The 23,338-nt window shown below is 45.1% G+C and overlaps 8 protein-coding genes across 15 annotated transcripts; 4 read left to right on the forward strand and 4 right to left on the reverse strand.

Moving 5' to 3' along the window:
- Positions 1-8: 8 nt before the first annotated feature.
- Positions 9-903, forward strand: LOC115764003 (39S ribosomal protein L9, mitochondrial). Its single transcript, XM_030706822.1, has 2 exons — positions 9-118; positions 187-903. The coding sequence occupies exons 1-2, from the start codon at positions 47-49 to the stop codon at positions 883-885; spliced, it is 771 nt and encodes a 256-aa protein (XP_030562682.1). The 5' UTR covers positions 9-46; the 3' UTR covers positions 886-903.
- A 218-nt stretch (positions 904-1,121) lies between these two features.
- Positions 1,122-2,541, reverse strand: LOC115764002 (39 kDa FK506-binding nuclear protein). The gene is made up of 3 exons (XM_030706821.1): positions 2,445-2,541; positions 2,058-2,270; positions 1,122-2,000 (listed from the first exon to the last, which is right to left on the reverse strand). Exons 1-3 carry the CDS (start codon positions 2,458-2,460, stop codon positions 1,144-1,146), a joined length of 1,086 nt encoding a protein of 361 aa, XP_030562681.1. The 5' UTR covers positions 2,461-2,541; the 3' UTR covers positions 1,122-1,143.
- Positions 2,542-2,702: 161 nt separating this feature from the next.
- Positions 2,703-9,171, forward strand: LOC115764168 (cytoplasmic FMR1-interacting protein). Its single transcript, XM_030707052.1, has 10 exons — positions 2,703-3,036; positions 3,095-4,926; positions 4,984-5,157; positions 5,503-5,621; positions 5,683-5,795; positions 5,863-6,062; positions 6,423-6,958; positions 7,022-7,116; positions 7,881-8,267; positions 8,333-9,171. Exons 1-10 carry the CDS (start codon positions 2,830-2,832, stop codon positions 8,543-8,545), a joined length of 3,876 nt encoding a protein of 1,291 aa, XP_030562912.1. The 5' UTR covers positions 2,703-2,829; the 3' UTR covers positions 8,546-9,171.
- On the reverse strand, positions 8,727-14,481 carry LOC115764170 (N-acetyl-D-glucosamine kinase). The gene is made up of 5 exons (XM_030707054.1): positions 14,388-14,481; positions 13,768-13,865; positions 10,402-10,612; positions 10,115-10,340; positions 8,727-9,958 (listed from the first exon to the last, which is right to left on the reverse strand). The coding sequence occupies exons 2-5, from the start codon at positions 13,791-13,793 to the stop codon at positions 9,369-9,371; spliced, it is 1,053 nt and encodes a 350-aa protein (XP_030562914.1). The 5' UTR covers positions 13,794-13,865; positions 14,388-14,481; the 3' UTR covers positions 8,727-9,368.
- LOC115764169 (serine--tRNA ligase, mitochondrial) lies at positions 10,635-13,757 on the forward strand. The gene is made up of 2 exons (XM_030707053.1): positions 10,635-13,008; positions 13,082-13,757. Exons 1-2 carry the CDS (start codon positions 11,738-11,740, stop codon positions 13,083-13,085), a joined length of 1,275 nt encoding a protein of 424 aa, XP_030562913.1. The 5' UTR covers positions 10,635-11,737; the 3' UTR covers positions 13,086-13,757.
- A 228-nt stretch (positions 14,482-14,709) lies between the features above and the next one.
- Positions 14,710-16,037, reverse strand: LOC115764032 (protein FAM50 homolog). Its single transcript, XM_030706867.1, has one exon. It carries the CDS (start codon positions 15,944-15,946, stop codon positions 14,873-14,875), a length of 1,074 nt encoding a protein of 357 aa, XP_030562727.1. The 5' UTR covers positions 15,947-16,037; the 3' UTR covers positions 14,710-14,872.
- A 668-nt stretch (positions 16,038-16,705) lies between these two features.
- LOC115764120 (aldo-keto reductase family 1 member A1) lies at positions 16,706-18,714 on the forward strand. The gene is made up of 4 exons (XM_030706989.1): positions 16,706-16,878; positions 17,613-17,793; positions 17,856-18,543; positions 18,603-18,714. Exons 1-4 carry the CDS (start codon positions 16,807-16,809, stop codon positions 18,649-18,651), a joined length of 990 nt encoding a protein of 329 aa, XP_030562849.1. The 5' UTR covers positions 16,706-16,806; the 3' UTR covers positions 18,652-18,714.
- LOC115764119 (transmembrane protein 245) lies at positions 18,649-23,209 on the reverse strand. 8 transcript variants are annotated; one of them, XM_030706983.1, is made up of 9 exons: positions 23,128-23,209; positions 22,466-23,022; positions 21,802-22,404; positions 21,200-21,740; positions 20,786-20,964; positions 20,317-20,726; positions 20,111-20,263; positions 19,866-19,895; positions 18,649-18,893 (listed from the first exon to the last, which is right to left on the reverse strand). In XM_030706983.1, the coding sequence occupies exons 2-9, from the start codon at positions 22,988-22,990 to the stop codon at positions 18,728-18,730; spliced, it is 2,607 nt and encodes an 868-aa protein (XP_030562843.1). In that variant the 5' UTR covers positions 22,991-23,022; positions 23,128-23,209; the 3' UTR covers positions 18,649-18,727. The 8 variants fall into 8 exon arrangements, 7 of the variants coding, with proteins under 7 accessions (XP_030562843.1, XP_030562842.1, XP_030562841.1 ...); XM_030706982.1 differs by having other exon boundaries at positions 20,786-20,976; XM_030706981.1 differs by having other exon boundaries at positions 20,786-20,988.
- Positions 23,210-23,338: the final 129 nt, after the last annotated feature.

Raw genomic sequence — 23,338 nt, forward strand, 5'->3', positions numbered from 1 at the left:
CGATTGGGATAGTGCAATATTGTAAAAGTTAATTTACCGGGATAAAATGTTGAAAAACATCTGTGTCACACAATTAAATTTGCTTAAAAGCGCAACCAGTCTGCAGCAACAAGTGCGGGTAAGTTGTGCTCGCCTTATAGAGTTACCTTTAAGTCAATTAACAGCAGCTTCCATCCACCCGAACAGACCACGTTCGTGCTGAAGCGCAAATATGAACCGCTGTTACACAAGACCAATGAGAAACCGCGACGGATGCGGGCCAAGCACTTTATCTATGAGCTGGTGGAGGACACGCTCGTCAAGAAGCGACCCAACTTGGAGGTGGTGCTGAAGACCTTTGTCGAGGGCGTTGGCGACAAGGGCGACGTCGTCTCGATGAAGCCGCATTTCGTCTACAACAAATTGCTGCTGCCAGGCCTGGCTACGTACAAAACGCCGGAGAACATGGCCAAGTATGCGAAAACGGAGGCGGAAAAGTCGTCGGTGCAGCACAGCTCAGCGTATGCCCAGCGCACCGTCAACATGCTGGAGTCCATTGTGCTGGCAGTGATCATGAACAAGGATGAGCCCTGGGTGCTGGAGCCGTGGCACATCAAAGCCTCCCTACGCAAGGCGGGCTTCCATTGCAAGGAGGAGTGCATAACGCTGCCCAAGGAGCGTATCGAGGGACCCGATCTCAGAAAGGAGAACAAAGAGTTCTGCTGCACCATAACGATCAATAAACTGGAGCAGGCCAAGCTCAGATGTCGCATACATCACTGGAGCACCGATCCCAGCGAACGTTTACCCTACGTGCTCGAGCATTGGAAACTGCCAGCTGAGCCCCTGCTGGACGTGGGCTTGCCGGCAGCCGCGGCCACAAACGAATCCGCAAAGCCTGTTTGAGCCAATTGTTTAGAAAATAAAAGACAGCCCGTTTTTTATCCTATAAATCTGTTTTATTTTAAATCAACGTTTTGCAAATAAAGAGTGTATGATAGTTATATATTAATGAAACAAAAAATGCGCACAATTCGCTGTGATATTTCCGCGTACTATATCTCCTCGTTCATAACTGAACGATCTGCTGTTGCTGTTTGTAGTTTGGTTATCATTCGTAAAACCTAATGCCTATATTTAGTTGCCTAATTGTTGAAGTCGCGTTTAGTGCACGGCCTTCAACTCAACATCGAAAACCAGCGTGGAGTTTGGCGGAATGGTCGGCGGATGGCCGCGCGTGCCATAGGCCATGTGGGCGGGGCAAGTGATGCGACGCTTGCCGCCCACCTTCATGCCAACGACACCGACATCCCAGCCCTTGATGACCTCGCCGGCGCCCAAGGCGAACTTGAAGCCGTTGCCCTTCTGCATGCTGTCAAAGGTCTTGTTGTTGGACTTGAGGCGTCCAATATAGTAGACGGAAACGCGCTTGCCCTGCTTGGCCTCGGGTCCGTTGCCGTTCTGCAAATCCTGTACTTTAACGCCACCAACTATTGTGCGTTCACCGGCAGCTTGCTTGGCATCCTTTGCCTTGGGCTGCTCTTTCTTAGCCTCAGGAGCGGCGGTAGCTGCTTTCTTGTCCTTCTTCGACTTCTGCTGCTGCTGCTGCTGTTGCTGCTGCTGCTTACCCTCCTTTTTGGCCACACCATTCTGTTCCTTGGGTGATTTCTTTGCGGCTTCATTGACTTTGGCTTTTTTGGCCTTGGGTGCATCTTCTTCCTCCTCCTCATCCTCAGAGTCATCCTCCTCCTCATCTTCGTCGTCCTCCTCTTCACCAGATTCATCCTCTAGGAATGAAGAGTATTCAGCAGCTAATTTACTGTCATCCACATCCTCGTCCTCATCATCGTCCTCTTCCTCAGCCTCTTCGCTGCCATCATTGTCCGAATCACTGTCGTTGCCGCCAATGCCCTTTTCTTGCTTCAAAGCATTGACAACATTCTCATATTCTGCGTCCTCGAACTCATCGTCCGATTCCTCAGCATCGTGAAGGTAGCCAATCAAGGAAACCAGAGCATCTCCTGCAAATGTACATGTGTTCAGCTGTGTGTCAGAGAGTATAAATATGTGTGACTTACCAGTTGTTTGGAACATGATCTTGTCGCCCTTGCAGAAGTTCAAATCAAGCGCCATTTGTGGCACGCTTTTGGACAAAGTCGCCACAATGAACTTAGTCTTGTCGGCCGTAATGTAAAGTTTGGCGGACTCGCCCTCATCGAGCGCAACACCCGAAATATGGAAGGACTTCACAATGGTTTGCGTGTATTTGCGGTTAGGCTTCATACTTAATCCTGCAAGAAATCAAAACGAAATTGCGTATATTACATCGGACCCGGAAAATTCCCACGCTGCAGCGGGCGCAAGCACGTGGTGATAAAAAATGAAGATCACAAGCCGGCTGAGCGCACGCTTGGCATGGGTATGATAGCTCGCATATAATAATTAAATAATATAAAACTACTTACCCCAAAACATCGACATATTGCAGCTTTTAATTTATTTAGCACAGAAATGAATGGAAAAAACGTGCACGACAGCAAATGCTCTGGAACAAACGACTGACGCCGGCTAATTGCAGTGCTGGAAAAGACTGTAAAGGCATTCCGGCGCCAACGATGAATGCCCGAGGTCTATCGATAATTTAAAAGTGGCATTCACATACATTGCGCTGAGTGCAACGCTGCGTGCACGCGCGTCGCTGTGATTGACACAAAAAAAGAACTGTGTTTGTGTATTTGTGTTGAGAAAATCTTGTGTCTGAGAAACGCAGCGCCTGCAGCCCCGCCTTTGAGTGCGATATTTATCTGCACTTCCGTTGTCGTTAGTTAGAGTGATGACAAATAAAGCAACATGACCGAAAAGATAACACTTGCCGATGCCCTGTCCAATGTGGAGGTGCTGGACGAGATACCGCTGCCCGACGAGCAGCCCTGCATTGAGGCCCAGCCCTGTTCAATTATCTACAAGGCAAATTTTGATACAAACTTTGAGGATCGCAATGGATTTGTTACGGGCATTGCCAAGTACATCGAGGAGGCGACCACGCACGCAAATTTGGTAAGGCCAAAAATACCAATTAGGTAACTGTTTTTAATATGCTTTTCCTGCCCCGCAGAATGTTTTACTTGACGAGGGACAGAAGCATGCCGTGATGCTATACACCTGGCGCTGCTGCTCCCGCGCCATACCGCAGCCCAAATCCAATGAGCAGCCCAATCGCGTGGAAATCTATGAGAAGACCGTGGAGGTGCTGGCGCCGGAAGTGAATAAATTACTTAATTTCATGTACTTTCAACGCAAGGCAATTGAGGCCTTTTCGGGCGAGGTGAAACGTCTGTGTCATGCAGAGAAACGCAAGGATTTCGTATCGGAGGCATATCTGCTGACGCTGGGCAAATTCATCAACATGTTTGCCGTGCTCGACGAGCTGAAGAACATGAAGTCGAGCGTAAAGAACGATTATTCGACCTATCGACGTGCTGCGCAGTTCCTGAAAGTGATGTCCGATTCGCACACACTGCAGGAGTCCCAGAATCTATCAATGTTCTTGGCCACCCAAAACAAAATACGTGACACCGTCAAGGATACGCTGGAGAAGATCGTGGGCTACGAGGATCTACTGTCCGATGTGGTCAATATCTGTGTGCACATGTTTGAAACGAAAATGTATTTGACGCCCGAAGAGAAGCACATGCTGGTCAAAGTCATGGGCTTTGGTCTGTTTCTCATGGACAGCGATGCGTGCAACATCAACAAGCTGGATCAGAAGAAAAAGATACGTCTAGATCGCATTGATCGTATCTTCAAGAACCTGGAGGTGGTGCCGCTCTTTGGAGATATGCAAATTGCTCCGTTTAACTATATAAAACGCAGCAAGCACTTTGATTCCAGCAAATGGCCGTTGTCCAGCTCAAATGCCATCAGCCCACAGGCGGACTTGATGGTGCATTTGCCGCAGATACGCGAGGATCATGTGAAGTATATATCCGAGCTGGCACGCTACACCAACGAGGTGACCACCACCGTCAAGGAGAATCCTTCGGATGCTGAGAATCGCATCACCGCAGATCTTGCACTGCGCGGTCTGCAGCTGCTCTCCGAGTGGACCAGCGTGGTCACCGAGCTGTACTCGTGGAAGCTACTGCATCCAACAGACCATCATCAGAACAAGGATTGCCCCGTGGAGGCGGAGGAATATGAGCGCGCCACTCGCTACAATTACACATCCGAGGAGAAGTTCGCACTGATCGAGGTAATTGCCATGATCAAGGGTCTTCAGGTGCTAATGGCACGCATCGAGACGGTTTTGTGTGAGGCAATAAGACGCAATATCTACTCCGAGCTGCAGGACTTTGTGCAGCTAACACTACGCGAACCGCTCCGCAAAGCGGTCAAGAACAAGAAGGATTTGATACGCAGCATCATTATGTCTGTACGTGAAACCTCGGCCGATTGGCAGAAGGGCTTTGAGCCCACCGATGATCCGGTGTCCAAGGGCAAGAAAGATCCCGATGGTGGCTTTCGCATACATGTTCCCCGCCTGAATGTGGGCCCCTCATCCACGCAGCTGTACATGGTCCGCACCATGCTGGAGTCCCTGATTGCCGACAAGAGTGGCGGCAAGCGGACGTTGCGAAAGGACATCGATGGCAACTGCCTCATGCAGATCGATACGTTCCACAAGACATCCTTCTATTGGAGCTACCTGCTCAATTTGAGTGACACGCTGCAAAAGTGCTGCGATCTATCCCAGCTATGGTATCGCGAGTTCTATCTGGAAATGACCATGGGCCGCAAAGTGAACAAGTGCCTGGTGCGGCATCAGCACAACGAGGAATGCAAGGATTTGATTACCATGGAAAAACGCATACAGTTCCCCATTGAAATGTCTATGCCTTGGATATTAACTGATCACATACTCCAGACCAAGGAGCCATCCATGATGGAGTAGGTTTCCGATTCAAACTAATCAATTGAGATAAATAACAACTATTTTTATTGCAGATTCGTTTTGTATCCCTTGGATTTGTACAACGATTCGGCACACTATGCGCTGACTGTCTTCCGTAAGCAATTCCTCTACGACGAAGTGGAGGCCGAGGTCAATTTATGCTTCGATCAGTTTGTCTATAAGCTAAGCGAACAGATATTCGCCCACTACAAGCAGCTGGCAGGCAGGTGAGTACAATTTTGGATCCTCAGATGGACACCAAGCTTTATTTTGGAACATATTCCCATAGAATGTAGATATGTAGAATGGGAGTATATCTGAAAGTCAATATAGACTTGTCTGTCTGTCTGCAGACTATAGACTATAAATTTGGATTATTTCAGATCAATTTTATCCTTTCATCAAGCTACTCAGAAATCGATAAATATAGATGGTTAGACTATGTCCTTTGAGCATATCTCTAAGCATTTAAAGATCTTGGATCTAGAGTTGTTCATTAAATTGGGAACTAAGCGCAGGGTATTTGCTAGTCGGACTTATTTAATTAAGATATTGTCCTGGTTTCCTTGCAGCATTTTCTTGGATAAACGTTTTCGCCTGGAGTGCGAGGTGCTTGGCTTCAATTTCCAATCATATCCACGCAATAATCGCTACGAAACGCTGCTTAAGCAACGCCATGTGCAGCTCTTGGGTAAGTCAGATGGAAACTCCCAACTCTAGTTACGACTTGACTGCATTTGCTTGCTTTCCAGGCCGTTCTATCGACCTGAACAAACTGATTACACAACGCATCAATGCAAACATGCACAAGAGCATCGAATTGGCCATCAGCCGCTTTGAGGGCAACGACATCACAGGCATTGTGGTAAGCCGAAGATTGGCCACAAACCCAACCACAAAGCTCAACTTTGGTGTATTTTTTGTTTGCGCAGGAACTTGAGGGGCTTTTGGAAGCCAATCGCATTTGTCACAAAATGCTCAGCAAGTATTTGGCATTGGACAACTTTGATGGCATGGTTAAGGAGGCTAATCATAATGTGCTGGCGCCCTATGGTCGGATCACACTGCATGTTTTCGTCGAATTGAATTACGATTTTCTGGTTAACTACTGCTATAATGCGGCCACAAATCGGTAAGCTGCTTAATTAGAGCTCTGCATCGAACCAACCGAAGCGCCTTTCAAGTACTCAAACTAGACTGAACTTTTATCGACTCGACCTGTTAGATATTCAGACAGTATATGAATCGATCAACTCCACTAAAAAAATTGGTTCGATTTAAAAAGTAAGCTCGAGCTGATCGAGCACGCTTCAAACTCGACTCTATAGCCTATGTTCGAGCGTGTATTGTCTCACATCGAACATGTTGCTGACTAAAGCAAGTCGAACTCTGTTCGATTGAATATCCGAGATTGATGTAAATAAATCAACCAATGCAGGGCTCTACCTCTTAACACAGTTCGAATTATCTAACCCATCCTTGTTTTTTGCAGCTTTATTCGCACCAAGGTCAATTTGTCGTCCTCACAGGCCATACAGCGTGAGAAACCGTCGCAGATGTCGCATTATTATCTCTGGGGCTCAAAGCAGCTGAATGCTGCATACTCCACACAGTTTGGCCAGTATACTGGCTTTGTGGGTGCACCGCATTTTCATGCCATGTGCCGGCTGCTGGGCTATCAGGGCATCGCTGTAGTCATGGACATTATACTGAAGGACATTGTCAAGCCTCTCATACAGGGCTCGTTGCTGCAGTTCACCAAAACTCTGATGATTGCCATGCCCAAATCTTGCAAATTGCCACGCTGCGAATATGGTTCGCCCGGCGTGCTCAGCTATTACCAGGCGCATCTAACGGACATTGTGCAATATCCGGATACCAAAACGGAGCTATTTCAATCGTTCAGAGAGTTTGGCAACTGCATCATCTTTTGCCTGCTCATCGAGCAGGCCCTCTCGCAGGAGGAGGTCTGTGATCTGCTGCATGCGGCGCTCTTCCAAAACATCTTTCCGCGCCCATTCTGCAAAGGTGCGGCTGAATAGATCGCTTTGACATAATTTAATATTTATGATAATATATATATGTTTACAGAGAATGAAAAACCAGAGGCCAAGCAGAAACGTCTGGAGGCTCAATTTGCAAATCTACAAATCGTTTCCAATGTGGAGAAAATTGGCACAGCCAAGGTAAATAGCTGGTGAATCAATCAACAGATTGTTTAATTAATTAATTAGCTGACTGATTAGCTCACAGCCCATAACGTAATAATGGGCTGCTGAATTTTACCTTTAGTTTATTAAGCTAATACCAAGTGGTGTAATAATAAGAGAATTGGGAAGTTAGAAGCCCTTAATCGAAATGTAACCTATAGAAGCCCTCCTCAATTGGTTTCTCACATCCTTGACAGCTTACAGCTCGAGCATGTCAATAGTACTTGTAATAAGGTTAAGGATCTAGGTATCAAGGACTCGACTCTCATGTTAAGATCGTGGACAGTCCAGAATTGTTTTGAGTTTCATCAAGCGATGGTCGCAGGAATTTGACGATCCGTACACGACAATTATCCTTCCATACGACCTATACTTAAGTATGGCTCAATCTATCTGGTCACCACAATATTCTACTCATCATGACAGAATTGACTCCGTATAAAAACAATTCTTGTTGTTTGCACTTCGAAGTTTAAATTGCAATCCTCGTGTACGGTTACCATCATACTTCGGATGATTAATCTGGCTTCATTAGTCGTAGAACCAAGCATGCTTGGTGTAAAACACATTCATAACCACTCTGATGATGATAACAAGCATTACAGGGTATTCTGCGCGGAGTAGTCCCTTCCTCGTATAAAGTCTTCTATTCTAAGCAATTTAGCAAGTAGTTAGTCTTAGTATGTAGTCGTATGTTAGTTCCTCTTATAAACTTATATTTCTATAATCTTTAACCACAGCAAGCGATGATAGCACGAGAAGGAGATCTGCTGACACGCGAGCGTCTTTGTTGCGGCCTGAGCATATTTGAGGTAATATTGAATCGGGTCAAGAGCTATTTGGATGATCCCGTCTGGTGTGGGCCACCGCCTGCTAATGGCATCATACACGTGGATGAGTGCTCAGAATTTCATCGGCTGTGGTCCGCGCTACAGTTCGTCTATTGTATACCCGTGCGCGGCACCGAGTACACCATCGAGGAGCTGTTCGGCGAGGGCCTCAACTGGGCTGGCTGCGTCATGATTGTGCTGCTTGGCCAGCAGCGACGCTTTGAGGCACTCGACTTTTGCTATCACATCCTGCGCGTGCAGCGCGTCGACGGCAAGGATGAGGATGTGAAGGGCATTGTAAGTAGCGCCAGCCACAACTCAAATCAAAATCAAATTCATAATAATTTCACTTCTTTCTGCAGCAACTGAAGCGCATGGTGGATCGCATCAGACGCTTTCAAGTATTAAACTCACAAATCTTTTCAATACTTAACAAATATCTGAAGGGCGGCGACGGCGAGGGCTCAAATGTGGAGCATGTGCGCTGCTTTCCGCCGCCACAGCATCCCTCGGTCATATCCTCGTCGTCGCACTATCAGGATCCACAAAAGCTGCGGCAAAGCATGAACAATTGAGCATCTCATGATGTCTTGCATTTAAGCTAATCGTAGGCACTTACGTTAATATTTAATCCGAATTACAAGCTACTCACACAATATGCGGGCATGTACGCTAAGTTTTGCAAATCAAAACCAAGTATGTGCCAGTGCCAGAGATATATACATTCGATTTTATTACAATTGTTTATTATCACCCTTTTTTTGTGGTATATACTCTACACATTATGTATATTGAATTATGCAAATTATACGCTGCTCTAGATTTATAGATTTAACAAAATTCCACGCTACAATTTTTCTAATGTGCAGCTCAGTTAATTACTAAAATAGAAACGAGAAAAAACCATTAATTATGCGAGAATCAAATTAGCCAAAGAATTGACAAATGGGCAATGAATAAATTGGCTTTAAACGCTACAAAACAGTTTTTAAAAAATAAAGAAAAACGAAAGAGTATTAAATAACAAGTAAAACAGCCAATTAGCCAGCGCGCATATAAATTAAATTATTTATATGCCCGAGCATATTTCCATATGTAACAGAATTGACTATATATACGTTATATATATATATAAACATAAATCTAATACAATGAACTTTATCGAATAAAATTTTCATACGTATTTCTAACAAAACCCTTATAAGCTGGGTTTTTATCTGGCTCGAGGAATATAATTGTCTATCTACATTATATATATGTCTGTATTTTATAATTTATTAATCAATCATTTCTTTCTACCTAGAAAAAGCTGAGCCCACAACATTTTTGATTTGTATATATGTTTGTTTTATTCACTGAACAGTTTTGGAATGCCTGGAGTAATACAATTATGTTACGCTAACAGTCGCAGGCTTTAATTGGTAGCCCGTTTTTTGGCGGACTGCCGCCCGGATGGATGTGCAGAACCGTAAAGTTATCGGCATAGTTGCGCGGCAAATCGAATTTGGCACTGTCGGCGCCCAGGTAGCAGGCGCCGTAGGCACTGCTCTTGGTGATGCGCACCAGCTTGAGATTGTAGTCGATGTGCATCTTCGAGATCTCCTTGATGAAAGCCTCCTGCAGCAGGTTCCAGCTGCTCCACACAGAGCCCACACAGACGACGCTCAGATCGCCGGACTTGACCAGATCCCTGTGCACCTTGGGCAGCAGCGATTTAATCATGCGCGCCAACAGCACACCGGCCTCATGGAAGAGCGACAGGGCCAGCTTGTCGCCGGCTTCCGCATTCTGGGCGAGCTTCTTGCACAGATTGGCAAAGAAGGGCTTGTCGAATTTGGCATAGCAATGCGGCAGCATATCGTAGCGTGTCTCTATGCTAAAATGCTCGCGGATGAGCGCCCAGGTCTTCTCGATGGGCTGCGGCGACTTCTCCAGGTTATCCATGTCGTCGAAGACCAGCTTGATGGCCCGATATGATATGTACCAAGCTGGAAAACAATTAAATGCCAATTACTCATACGTTCGCCCATGAAGCTATGATTAGCCGTCCATCAAATGCTATCAGCAAATCCCAATCGCAAACTGGGTCGTGTTTATTGATAACAATTGGCTTTGTGGGAAAGACAACATTGCCTGGCACTCACCGCTGCCCTCGTCCCCGAGAAAATGACCCCAGCCGCCGCAGTTGGCCGTGCTGCCGTCCGGATTGCGCAGCAGGCAATTGGAGCCCGTGCCGGAGATGAGCACCATGCCGCCGATGGAGGAGGCGGTAAACATGCTGCCCATGGTATCGCTCGAGACGGCATAGCTCTCGGCCAGTTTGGGATATGTGCTGCGCAGCTCCTGCTCCAGCTCACGATTGGTAGCCTCCTAGTTAAGCAGACAGATTAAAACATGGACGGGAATGTCAGTTGGATTCGCCATACGCCACCTGCTCACAGCCGCTTAAACTCAGGCCCAGGCTCGTCAGTGGTGTGTCCTTTGGTATCTTGGCCTCATCCTTGCAACGCTCCACCATGTCGGCAATGCGGCGTGCACATGTCGGTATGCCGATGCCCCAATGATTTGTCCCCAGCCCACTGGCCGTGCCCACAGACTCGCCGCTCTCATCACAGATGACCAAATGCGAGTGCGTTGCACCGCTGCCAAAACAAGGAAAATATATGAGATGCCATTATAAATATATAAGTTATATATATCTGGAATTTGTATAGTCGTGATGTGCATCCGGTTGGATCCTATTGTTCGACTATTGTGCTGCTTAAGGGTCATGACCGGGAACAATGCCTATTTATGGACGTCTCTATCAATAGTAATTCAATTAAATCAACGCAATTGAGCAAATTGATATTAAGCTGTTCTATATTTGCTAACGTTTATTAAATTAATCAATTTTCAAAGGGGCTACAATAAATGGCCTCACGTGCCTTATCAATTTCCGACTTTAATACATTCAAAATGATGAATTAGTATCGGGGGAATGCTCATTATAGAAAATAAAACCAATGTCACATTCTAATAAGAATCGCGACACATTCCCAATTAGAATCGCAAGCTCTAAACAGTTTTCGATTTTATAAAATACCAAATTCTAGAAATTCAAATTTCCCTCCCATATTTGTATGCTTTGATATTTCTCTTTAATTACTTGACCCACATTTATGTATTTTTATAGAACTACCGAATTTATTTATTTCTAAGATAAAGTAAACGAGCAGACATCAATGCGGGTAAATTGAACATAACTTTGACAAGCCCAGGTCACATTAAGATATGCCATAGATATACATGTGTGTGTGTGACTGTGTGTGTTCCCCCATTCAATTGCTGTTATTGTGCGCGCCAGTTGCCAGCCTGTTGAACTGCAATCTAAACGCGCCTCAATTCAGATAAATGCATGCTGAACTGCGGAACAGCAACATGTGCTATTGTGTTATCTGCAGTGGGGGGGATTATTAGCTAAACGTGTTTGCATTCTGTTAATAAATATATAAATTGGCTTTTTGCTATATCTGAGATAAGCTTGGCGCTTGCACCTTTAAACAAAAACATTGTGACGTCACGATTGAATCGGCTAACTGGCAGCACTGTGCAAAATGGTGCTGCCATATCGCCGCACTCAAACAATCGTATTGCACAATAAACTGTGTTTAATTTTGTTAATTGAGCATCTCAAGACGTTGGAAAGTGCGTGCTGTGTGCGCCTCGAAGTAATTAAAACCATTCAACGTGCTGAATTAATAGAAAAAATCATCAATTGAATTGATATGAAGCTGCTGACAAATGTGCGCAAGCTGCTGCTGCGGTGCCGGCAGAGCCCAACGCTGCGGTCAATGACAAGCACAACAACAACAACAACGCAGGCACATGACGCAGCTGACGAACCGGCGCTAACCAGTGCACAGCTGGACGAGCTGGAGCAGAATGTGCAAATGCGACAGCACAAGAACAATGTGCCACGCATACGCCAGCTGGTGGAGGCACTGCGGCAGGGCGGGCAGACACAGGATGTGATACGCCAGCAGCTGGCGGCTGAGCTACAGGAGCTGCCGAATTCCACGCATCCGCGTCTGCTTGCCTACGACAATCAGCCGTTGGAGTTGGCCAACTATAAGCATCGTGTGCTGCCGCAACAAGGCGCCAAGGAGTTTTCGGAGCTGGCGCGTGCATTGAGTCTGTATCGCATGGAACACCTGGGCAACTACACGGGACACAAGAGCTACTACTTAACGGGTCAGCTGGCCATGCTGGAGCAGGCCATTATACAGTATGCGCTGCGGTCGCTTACCCGGCATGGCTTTAAGCTAATCTCTGTGCCCGACATACTGCCCAGGGAGATCATCGAGAGCTGCGGCATGCGCACCGAGGGCGAGCGCACACAGGTCTACAAACTGGACACGGGCGAATGCCTTTCGGGCACATCCGAAATGGCGCTCGCCGGCTACTTTGCCAACAGGCAGCTAATGGAATGGGAGCTGCCAGTAAAAGTGGCCGCCGTGAGTCGTTGCTATCGTGCCGAGACGTCGGGTCTGCACGAGGAGAAGGGCATTTATCGGGTGCATCAGTTCACCAAGGTGGAAATGTTTGCCATTGCCACGCCCGAACAGTCTGAGCCAATGCTCGAAGAGTTCAAGAACATTGAAATAGATCTTTTCAAGCAGCTGGGCATCAATTTTCGACTGCTCGATATGCCGCCCTGTGAACTGGGCGCGCCCGCGTATCAGAAATATGACATAGAAGCCTGGCTGCCGGGCCGCCAAATGTGGGGCGAAATTTCCAGCTGCAGCAACTGCACAGATTACCAGGCCAAGCGCCTAAATGTCAAGTACAATCGTGCCCGCGATGCAGCGCTTGTCCATACCCATACCCTCAATGGCACCGCAACGGCCATTCCCCGCCTGCTGATCGCTCTGGTTGAGTCGTATCAGAGCACCGACTCCATACAGATACCCGAGGTGCTGGTGCCCTTTATGAATGGACAGCGCACGATCACGAAGAACAAAAAGATTCCCGAGACAAAGCTGGTCAAATTTATCAGGTCAGCTTAAAGATTTACACCCTTTTTTTTTAACAATTTGATATACGAGATTAATAAAAACAAATATATAAAGATAAATAAGCGATATACTGGAGATAATTGGAGTAATGTCAGATCTGCGTGTGGCTTTCATCTTAATCAAGCGGAGGAACACTTGGTTAGCGGAAAACATTGCCGGATAGGGAATACCTCACCGGAATCGAGCACAAAGAAGATATCTTAAGAACAGACGCAAGCTGGGAAGATGCCGCAGGGATAAATGCAAAGGAGGGAGCATCTTTTTAAGGCAGAAATCTTCGCCATATGCTCATGGTATCAGATCGCATGTTTCTGAATTCCAGCGCTGCCTCTCCCTCCCCCTTACAACCCCCCACCTTGCCTGCCGATCTTTCTGTAATCCCAGCTGACGCTGAAAAGGTTAAGGTCAAGCTAAGTTGATCTATAATTGTATATATAATTTTCCGGCTTGCGTCGGTTTCTGGGCTCTCTATGTATTTGAAAAAGCGTTTATAATTTTGTTGTGTGTTTTTTTTTAACTAATGCCAATCTTTGAGCAGGGCAATAAAATATGCATTGACTATAACAAAATGAAAAAAAAAATCACTATAAAGGAACTTGCTGCAGCTGATCCCAATGATAAAGTAAAAAAAAATAGCAATAATCTAGCTCATTGTTAAACAATTGCGCACTTGTTGGCTTGCTAGGTAGAGTATATTGATGGGAGTTCAGGTTTTAGGAGCAGCTGACGACCTTACTTACCCTTCAATGCCGCCAAAATATCTCATTTTAATTGTTGAACTTTTGCCGCGTGGTGTTTGTATTTGTTGTAGCCTCTTAACGGGGCACTCGATTAAATCCTGCAATTAAATAATAAAATATATGTTAAACGCATTTTGTACTTCCTATCTGGCACACAATCTTATCGAGCAAAAAAAAAACAATTTGCTGCTCTAAGCAAAGAATTTACAAAAAAAAATGAAAAACGAAAGTGTGCTATTTAGTGTATATTGCATGTGCTCGAAGAATGGCCAGCATTTTGGCCAATTCCAAGAGAGTTGGCCACGATTATTGCAACAACAGCACAAAGCAGGTGAACGGGTGAGAGTGAGAGACAATAACAAAAACAAAAACAAAGAAACAAGTTTACAAAACAAATTCCAATCACTTTTCAATTTTTGTTTTTGTTTTTTTCGCTCATAAATTCAAAGCGCGTTAGATTGAATGACAGGTTCACCCTAAAAACCAGCCAAAAATTACTATTTACACACACACACACAAACACACTCGCATGCATTTACTGTACACAAATGCAGTTCGCTACACAGGTACATACAACAGTTCTGGCAGGTAGGTTGCGGAATTTGTCATTTGATTCTTACCCGCTAACTGAGCAACTGTTACGGCTTTCACGTCTAGACGCTTTGATGCCCACACACAAAATATTGTTTTGAGACTGTTGCATTGTTATTTAAAGATTGGCGTCCGCCGCTGTGACCAGATGTTGTAACAGTAACAGTGCTGCAAAACATCAACAGTGCTTCAAGCTGCACATAGCAGTATTAACCCTCTGCATCGCAATGTTGCCGACTGTTAATGTACATTTATAACTATATTGCTTTATTATTATTATTATTGTTTTAGCTTAAGAAGCTAAATTAATTAATTTTATCAATTGCATTTTTATGCATTATCTGGCATTTTAAAAAATAAGTGCTTTACTTTCTGCTTGGATTTTAAATTATCCTAGTTGCAGGCGGGATTAAATGGCTGCCAACAACCAGTGTTGAAAACGGTACAAAACAATTTTGAATTTCGATAAATGTATTTTGTGTGTAAAATGGGACATTATTTAGGACGATCACATTTACTTTTTGCTCTTATCTTTATCCTTATCCTTGATGGTGTATTTGTCGTAGGACTTGGTGGGATCATATGGCTCCCACCGACTGGCTGGGAATATGTGCTTGTTGCGCTCATACCATGAACGCAGCAGCACTTTGCCCGCATGCGATTCTTCCTTCTCGACGGATGCGTCGCTTATCATGCGGACATCGTCATGCACATCGAACTGGAAGAGCGGCCCGGATTTGCCGCGTGCCTTGGTCACAATGAAGTCGTAGAAGGAGTAATGATGCGGCAATATCAAATCCTCCTTGACGTACATCAGTTGATCGGCCATTACGGTTTTCAGCTCGATGAACTCCTTGCGCAGCAGTTCCAGGCATTTCTGCAGGAACTGATAGATTGAGTTGCCCTTTTTCATGAGCACATTCCGCCTGTGGCCGGAACCGTCCCAGTAACTGAATGTGATTGAGATGTCCTCGTCTTTGAGCTCGGCCTGCTGCATAACCCATTCCTGACGCAGTTGTTCGCGCAAGCGATTCTCCTGCTCCTCGCGATCGCGATCTGGCAGAAACGATGTGTCCACATCGGGATTTTTGCATATTTTCTTCTTCTTGACGGGCGCCTCATCTTGCTGTAGCTCGGTCCACTTGGCTGCCTTGGGCTTTACGAACTTGTTTTCCTCCAGCTCATCTTCGTCTTCGCCCTGCTCCTCCTCGTCGTCGTCTAGATTAAAGGATAACGCCTGTATTTGACGTTTCTGTTTGTTTTTTTCCGCTTGTATGGCTTCCAGGGCACGTTGTTTCTCCCGATCCTTTTCATCCTTCTTTTGCGCTAGTTTCTTTTCACGTTCCCGCACGATGTCCTCCTGTTTGGCCTTCATCTCATCCAGCGTGACCAGGCCAATGGTCGACGACTTGAGCTGCTGCTCCACGGCATCGTAGTGTGTCGCAAACTTGTTCTCAATCTTATCCAGCTTCAGCTCCTCTTCAATTTTCTTTTTCCGAAACTCGATCTCCTGCTGTTGGATCTCGCGCTTCTTCATCAGCTGCGCAGCTCGCCCAGCCTCGCTGGCGGCACCTTTGTAGTGAGCCATGGCGTCAGAAAACTTATTCGGTTTATTGTCTGGTTTTACAAAACAGTAAAATTGTATTTATTTTTATTTCTTCTTCAAGCACTAGTGCTGTTCTGCTTCTTCTACCCCAACAGATGTGTTTATTGAACCAGCTGTTATTTTACAGGCCCATAACAGCGTTAACTTAACAGGGGTCACTATGCGTCGATTTTTGGAACTCTGGAACCGAAACTGGAATCATTCACGTTTTTGTTTTTGTTCCAACAAAATGTTTCATATTCACTTTTAAAATAATATTTTAAAATATTAATACTTTTTCTGGTTTATATATATATTTTTTTAATGAAATCAGTATTAATTACAATGTGGCTAATATTAGTCTGCTTAACATAAAAACACCTCTATCTAGGTGTAAAACCTATATAACATTTGTATACCCATATTTACATTGACTGAAATGCACGCTATATTTCATTCCGGTTTCATAGCTAAGTTCCAAAGATCGATGCTTAATAACAGATGCTAACTATACATACATATGTATGTACATTAACTTAAGCAAAAAAAAGTTTCTGACAGAATTGATCAACACTGTTTATAAATAGCTTGAAAAAATTCAACTAAAACTACGAAAGGTGAGCCTAAAATTAATTCTAAAAACAAGCTGTTCGTTGTTTGTGTAAGTTTTTGTGCACAACACGACACGATGAAGCCCACTGTTACTCAAAAGCTTCGTAAGCTTTGCTACTTGCCGGCACAGCCGAACTCTCATTCATTCCACTTGGAATATTCAGTCAGAACGGTTGTGCTTGCTGTTGATATCGCTTCTAAATATTAAAACTCAACAAGTGGCAATTTTTGTTTAATTATTCGAATTAATAATGGCTTGCACTAAGTTCGTGACACTCAACAATGGCGAGAAAATGCCCGTCATTGGCGTTGGCACCTGGCAGGTAATTATTAATCAGCTTTATTTAAAATTATACGTATATATATATATATATATATATATATATACACATATATACATATATACATATATACATATATGCTTATGCAGATATGCTGCGTACAATAATTATAAATACATATACATGTAAGCATATACATAAATATATGTATATGCATGTGTATTGATTATTTAGAGGAGAGTTGAAGGGGGCTTCATCAAATGTTTGCCCAGGGACCGGTTCTGGTTGACTGTAAACAAATCGAACCTTTGTGGGACAAGTACAATGGTTCGACTTTCTCCAGATATAAAAAAGCAGAAGAGACAAGCAACTGTTATTGTTTGTGGGCAATTCAAAGATATATCAAGACTCTAGACACTTGAGATAATAGCAAAGAACGTAGAGTTGTTTGCAGAACGCCGACAACTGAATACCCTTGCACACAGACAAGAGTATCCGGATTTAGTAAGAAGAATATTGAAGCTCTCAATTTCTGAGTTTGGCTAAGAAATCTGTACCAGACTTGATTTTCGAGCAGCAGGAATTCCGGCAACTCTATGATAGTAATCCGACCCGGCCGAGCTGGGCAAAGAGACTTTTCAGTATATATACGTTATTTACATATACTTCATGAAAGACATCATTCTAAATTTATAGCCCCTTCAACTGCACTTAAGAGCTGTTCATATAATAAACCGCAATCTTTAAATCACTCCAATTCCCACACACACACACAGGCACCCGATGACGAAATCGAAACCGCATTAGACGTTGCCTTGGCGGCGGGCTACAGACACATCGACACGGCGCCAGTCTACGGTAATGAGAAGGCAATTGGACGCGTGCTCAAGCGCTGGCTGGATGCGGGCAAGGTGAAGCGGGAGGAGCTGTATATTGTGACCAAACTGCCGCCCATTGGTAAAGCCAGAACACTCTCCATAAAAAAGCACAATCCAATGTTATCCTTTTATTTCCCGCAGCTAATCGGCCGCATGAAGTGGAGCCCACCATTAAGCAGTCACTGGCCGATCTGCAGCTGGATTATGTGGACATGTATCTGGTTCACACACCCTTTACGGTATTCATCAATCCGGATGGCAGCTTTCAGTATGACGATGAGGGTCGCGTTAAGGTGGACAAGTCGACCAATCATGCCGCCGTCTGGGCGGAAATGGAGAAACTGGTCGCAAATGGATTGGCCAAATCGATTGGCGTCTCGAACTTTAGCAAGGAGCAGGTGGCGCGTCTCCTGCAGAACTGCAAAATACGCCCGGCCAACAATCAAATCGAGCATCATGTCTACCTGCAGCAACGTGATCTCGTTGACTTTTGCAAGGCGGAGAACGTGGTCGTTACCGCTTACTCGCCGCTCGGCTCCAAGGGCATTGCCAAGTTCAATACTGCAGCCGGTGTTGTGAGGGATTTGCCGGATCTGATGGACATACCCGAGGTCAAGGAGATTGCCGCCGCGCACAAGAAGACACCCGCCCAGGTGCTGCTGCGCTGGATAATCGACACGGGCGTCGTGGCCATACCGAAGAGCACAAATGAGGCGCGTCTCAAGCAAAACTTGGATGTGTTTGACTTCGAGCTGAGCGCCGAGGAGGTGGCTAGGCTGTCGGCCTTGGACAAGAACATACGCATTTGCGACTTTTCCTTTTTCCGCGGGTAAGCTCGGCAAACATAAACCTTATTAAAAAACAATACTAACCGCCAATTTCTTGCAGTGTGGAGCAGCATCCAGAGTTCACCTTCAAGAACCAATTCACCAATTAAAAAAGGAAAACAATTATATTAAAACATCAAAAGTGCCGTTATTTTTCATACAATAAAAACACAATATTCCAAATATTTAACTACTTTCCAGCGAGTCCAACGGCTGCAACATTCTGGTTATAATTTTCATTACAACAGGTTTTCCCACACGCTTTTCCCTGCAGCTGGGCGTAGCCTTTTCGACTTGTTGCCCATCGAAATTGAATTTCTCGTTGTGTTCGTTTAATGAATCAAGTTTTGGACTAAAAAGAGAATCGGAAAATTAACCGGGCTCCAATACAGCGCTTGCTCGTTAAATAGAATTGTTTAGACATAAGAACTGAAAACGTTTTATCTTAAAAACGTCTCGAATTGAAAATTTGTAATCTCTGCACTTAAAGCTATTATTTGTAACTTTTCAAATTTATGCACTTCAGTTCCAACTAGCGAGCGAGCACTATAATTTTTTGTATTTGTTAGTACGTAATGACATTTATTTGCAATAAAGTTTTTAACATAAGCTTAAACAAATCACATGTGTAGCCAGCACAAAGTTAGGTACGAACTGGCATGAGGAAACCGGTTGACGGTTTTTAGAGTCAGGCTTAAAATATGTGCCTCTTTATACAAAACAAACGAAGTATTAGGTGATATAAAAACTATTACTAGAAAGCTAACATCGGTCACAACGAAGCTTATATACCCTTGGCAAGCGCTAAGAGACAATTATTGTTTAGGCTCCCTTTATATATATATACCATAAAGGGAGCATAAGCAAGAATTTTATAAATACAGTATTTTATTTTTAAGACTAAGTTGTAAGTGAGAGATTATTGGACCTGTTCAGAGAAAACAATACAAACTGTTGTAGAGTATGCACTATTCGCTTATGCCAAAACAAATTTCAGTTATAGTAATGCTTAGCAAGGGTATATAAACTTAGTTAAATACATTAGTTTTAATACACAGCTTTTAGTGACGGAATCAATTGTTTGCATACTTAAAAATTTAGTACAAAAATATAAACAAAAGCGACTCGAATCAAATACTAAAAAAAAAAGTATGAAATAACGTGTAAACTGAAAAATTTGCTTAGCTTGGCTAAATGCTTGACATTCATTAGTTAGTTAGTTGGCCCAGACAAGCTCGGAAACTTGTTAGATTTGCATTTCGAGTATTGAAAGAAATTCGCAGTTGTTGGAGCTAGATCCTTTGAAGTCATGCGGACGACTCACGTGGTGCGCGTCTCCTCATCCGAGCTGCGTCTGCAAAGAACAAAGTTTGTTATTATTAATTGTTGTTATTAATGTATAGACAATTAGGTGTGCTCTAGTCAAGATTGCCCGACTCTGAGATCAAGGGGTGCAGGTTACAATTATAATAAACTAAGACAATGACTTACTCATATGCTTCCGGCCGCAGAGTTGTCGATATAAATAAAATTCTTAACTTGCATGCCAAAAGCTAGCGCCAAACATACCTGGGCTCCTGATTCGTGCGCATGGCCAGAGTGGCCACTTCGAAGAGGCCAATGAAGAAGCAGAGCATCAGGGGGCCAAAGATGGCGCCCTGCCAGCCAATCCAGTACATGCCGCCCGCTATGGCCAGGCCATTGAGGTAGGGATGACCCCCGCTGCAAGAATTGGGCTTAGCTGTGTGCGTTTCTCCATGACATGACACACTTACCCCTTAATGTCCGCATAGATGGCGGTCTCGAAGGACGAGGGCACAAAGAATTGTAAGAGGAACAGTATTAGTCCCGCATAGAAGCGATCCTGTGCCAGCCAGAGCTCCAGAAAGGCAGGCACCGCACACCAGTAGCTGCCCAAAAACGGAGCAGCCGCCAGCAGAGCAGCCAAAGCGGAAGGCAGGAAGACAATCCGAGCGCCAAACACCGTATGTACCAGCCAGGTGAAGAGACCCGTAAACGTGGAGCACTTGAACATGGAGACGAGCACAACCGTAATTGAGTTCTCCAAGGCATCAGCGACTTTAATGCCCGAGGCAGAGTAACCCATGTATTTGGTGATCTGCATGGGCGCATACTTCTCCTGACTGCTGGACAGTAGATAGAACAAGGCAGTGAAGAACACAATCTAAGGATGAAGGGGAATTTATTCTGTAATCGGATTTGGTGTGATCCTTCAATTCTTACCATGTCCAATATGAACTCAATGCACGCCTGTCCGCCGGATAGCAGCAGCGAGAGTATCTCACCCGTAACGCCCATTATCATCGAGAGATTCGTGCGTATAATGTGCCACAGAGATTCGGCAACCTCAAGTATGGTCTGCGTATTGCTCTGCGCCCAGCCGATGATGCCCTGTTTTGCCACTAAAACTAGCTCTTTAAAATGTCCTTGGTTAAAATGAAACCATGGGTTAGCAAAGGCAACATGTAATGAGTTATTTGTTCTGACGCATACGATAAATCATACGGGATGGGTGTGTTAAGGCCAAACTGAGCTGTGTTAGGAGCTCTACAATAAATATATAACTCAAAAACTCAAAACATACAGAAACGTTGGACAAATGAAATCAGAAAACCAAAAACCGCGTCGCGCACTTACCTGGATTATCGACAATCTCACCGAAGGTGCTTTTCAGCGCATCCGTGGGCACGCGCGGCCCGTACGAGGTGCCCGCCTTGTTGAAGTCAATCCAATACTGTATGAGCCTGTCCCAGACATCGAGAATTTGCTCCTTCAATTTGGTGGCATGCACCTTGTCGGCATCGGCGAGCCAATCATCTATATAGGTCTCAATCTTACGGCGACCATAATGATGCGCATTGTCGAGCGCATCATCAATGGACGCCTGCATATTGGCGGGCAATATATCAATTAGCTCAGGACGATCTGTGATTGTCTTGTTAATTAGATCTTTGCCCAGATACGCGACCTCAATCGTCTCTGAATAGATGTTAACGCAAAAGAAAACACTCAGAAAGATGATGATGAGCAGCATGAGTATGATCATTAGAATGGATGTGACAGACTCCACAGATGACTTCAGCGAATCCCGCACAATGCAGTTGATCTTGTAGTTGAGCTCCAGAACGCCCGGCAGGCACAGCGGCAGCACAGCCGAATGATGCTCCAAGGCCCAAGACTGCGGAAGAGTACATAGTAGAGTATAGATATACAGAGTTAACCAATTCCAAGGCTTTTACCCGCACGCCCCGATAGGCATCGTCGAGCTTGCCGCAGACAAACTGGGTTAGGCCCGTATAGCTGCCCGCGGTGTACAATAAATGCAGAAACACCGGCACCGCAGCCAGTATAAACATCCAAATATTGCGATACAAAAAGGTGCCCAGGCAGGCATAAAATAACAGCTTAAAGTAGGTATCGCTTTGGTGTACCTCTGGCTCCTCCGCCAGCTTGGCATCGAATGTGTCCTCGGAATCTATAGTGTCACTCAACGAAATGTCCTCTACATCGGATTGCAATGTCGGCTCGCCAGCAGCTCGGCGACATATGCTGAGATTGCTCAAAGATTTCTCGAAATCATTTTTATTGAACAGCTTCTGCAGGCGCTCCAAATAGGAGCTGGCGTCATGATCATCACTCGTCTGCAGATGATACGCCGTGGAGACAAGCACGTAGCCCATGACCAGCAGGAAAACAGGCACCTGAAACGCGCCCAGAAAGCTGCACAAATAGCCGGCAATGGCTATCCACATGGACTGGCCGGCAACAACGAAACGTGCGCTATTCTCTGGTTTCCAGAAAAAGTGCACCGAGGACAAGTAGATGGCAATCAAAACGATGAGCTGCAAGTGAGGACAAGTGTGGGCTAAGATGCACCTGCGACGAGTATGTCAAAGCACTTACCACATACACATTGAGAAAGCCAATGATGCGCACGAACAGGCCGTGCGAAAAGGTCAGCCAGTTCCAGAGCAACAACAGGCAGCCTTTGGGCGCATACAAAACAAGAAGCTTGACGCAGACGGCGACGCCGCAGCCGGCTATGAGAAGCTGCCAGTGCTGGCACAGCCAGTCGATGAGCAAGCGACCGCAATGCTCGGTAGCCTCCAGTGGAGCCAGGCAAATGGAGACGATCACATTCGAGTCGCGCTCCTCCAGGCGCTGGAACCAATTGTTCAGCAGTTCGGCCAGCTTGCGCTTGAATGGGAACAGCACGGCGCCCATGAGGAAGGCCCACAGCAGCGGACGCACAAAGGGGCCCAGGATGAAGCAGACGGCCACAAAAGCGGCCACGCCCGCTGCAATTAGAAAATTGTACATGGCAGCCCGAAAGCTCTCATGATTCTGTGACCGCATCCTAAGCAAGCGATTGAGAACGCTGTCAAAGGAGCGATCACGCCGTATGGGTATAGAATCCGAGCGGTTCATGTTGAGAAAAGAAGGTTACACGCAACGAGGGACTGAAAACAGGTTGATGCGAAAAAATTAGGCAAATGCTTTGACAATGCTGCGGCAGCTGACACGCCCGTATATGTGCGTATTTTTAGACAAATGAGTCGACTTACAATTATTATTGTTTAAATCTGAAATAGGGTTGATGAATGCAGCTCCTTTGCATTTTCGGTAGATATTTGTGGGGGCTGGGGTTGTGCCGGCTTTACAATTTGTATATAATCATTCACACAATGTTTTTATTTCAATTTTGGCACATAAACAAAAAGCAATATTGTTTATTTTTAATGGGCAAATGACGTCAGCTGACGATGCAGTGTTGTT

Source organism: Drosophila novamexicana, unplaced genomic scaffold (assembly GCF_003285875.2).
Source record: "Drosophila novamexicana strain 15010-1031.04,08,12 unplaced genomic scaffold, DnovRS2.1 tig00000817-arrow-arrow-pilon, whole genome shotgun sequence".
NCBI lineage: Eukaryota > Metazoa > Arthropoda > Insecta > Diptera > Drosophilidae > Drosophila > Drosophila novamexicana.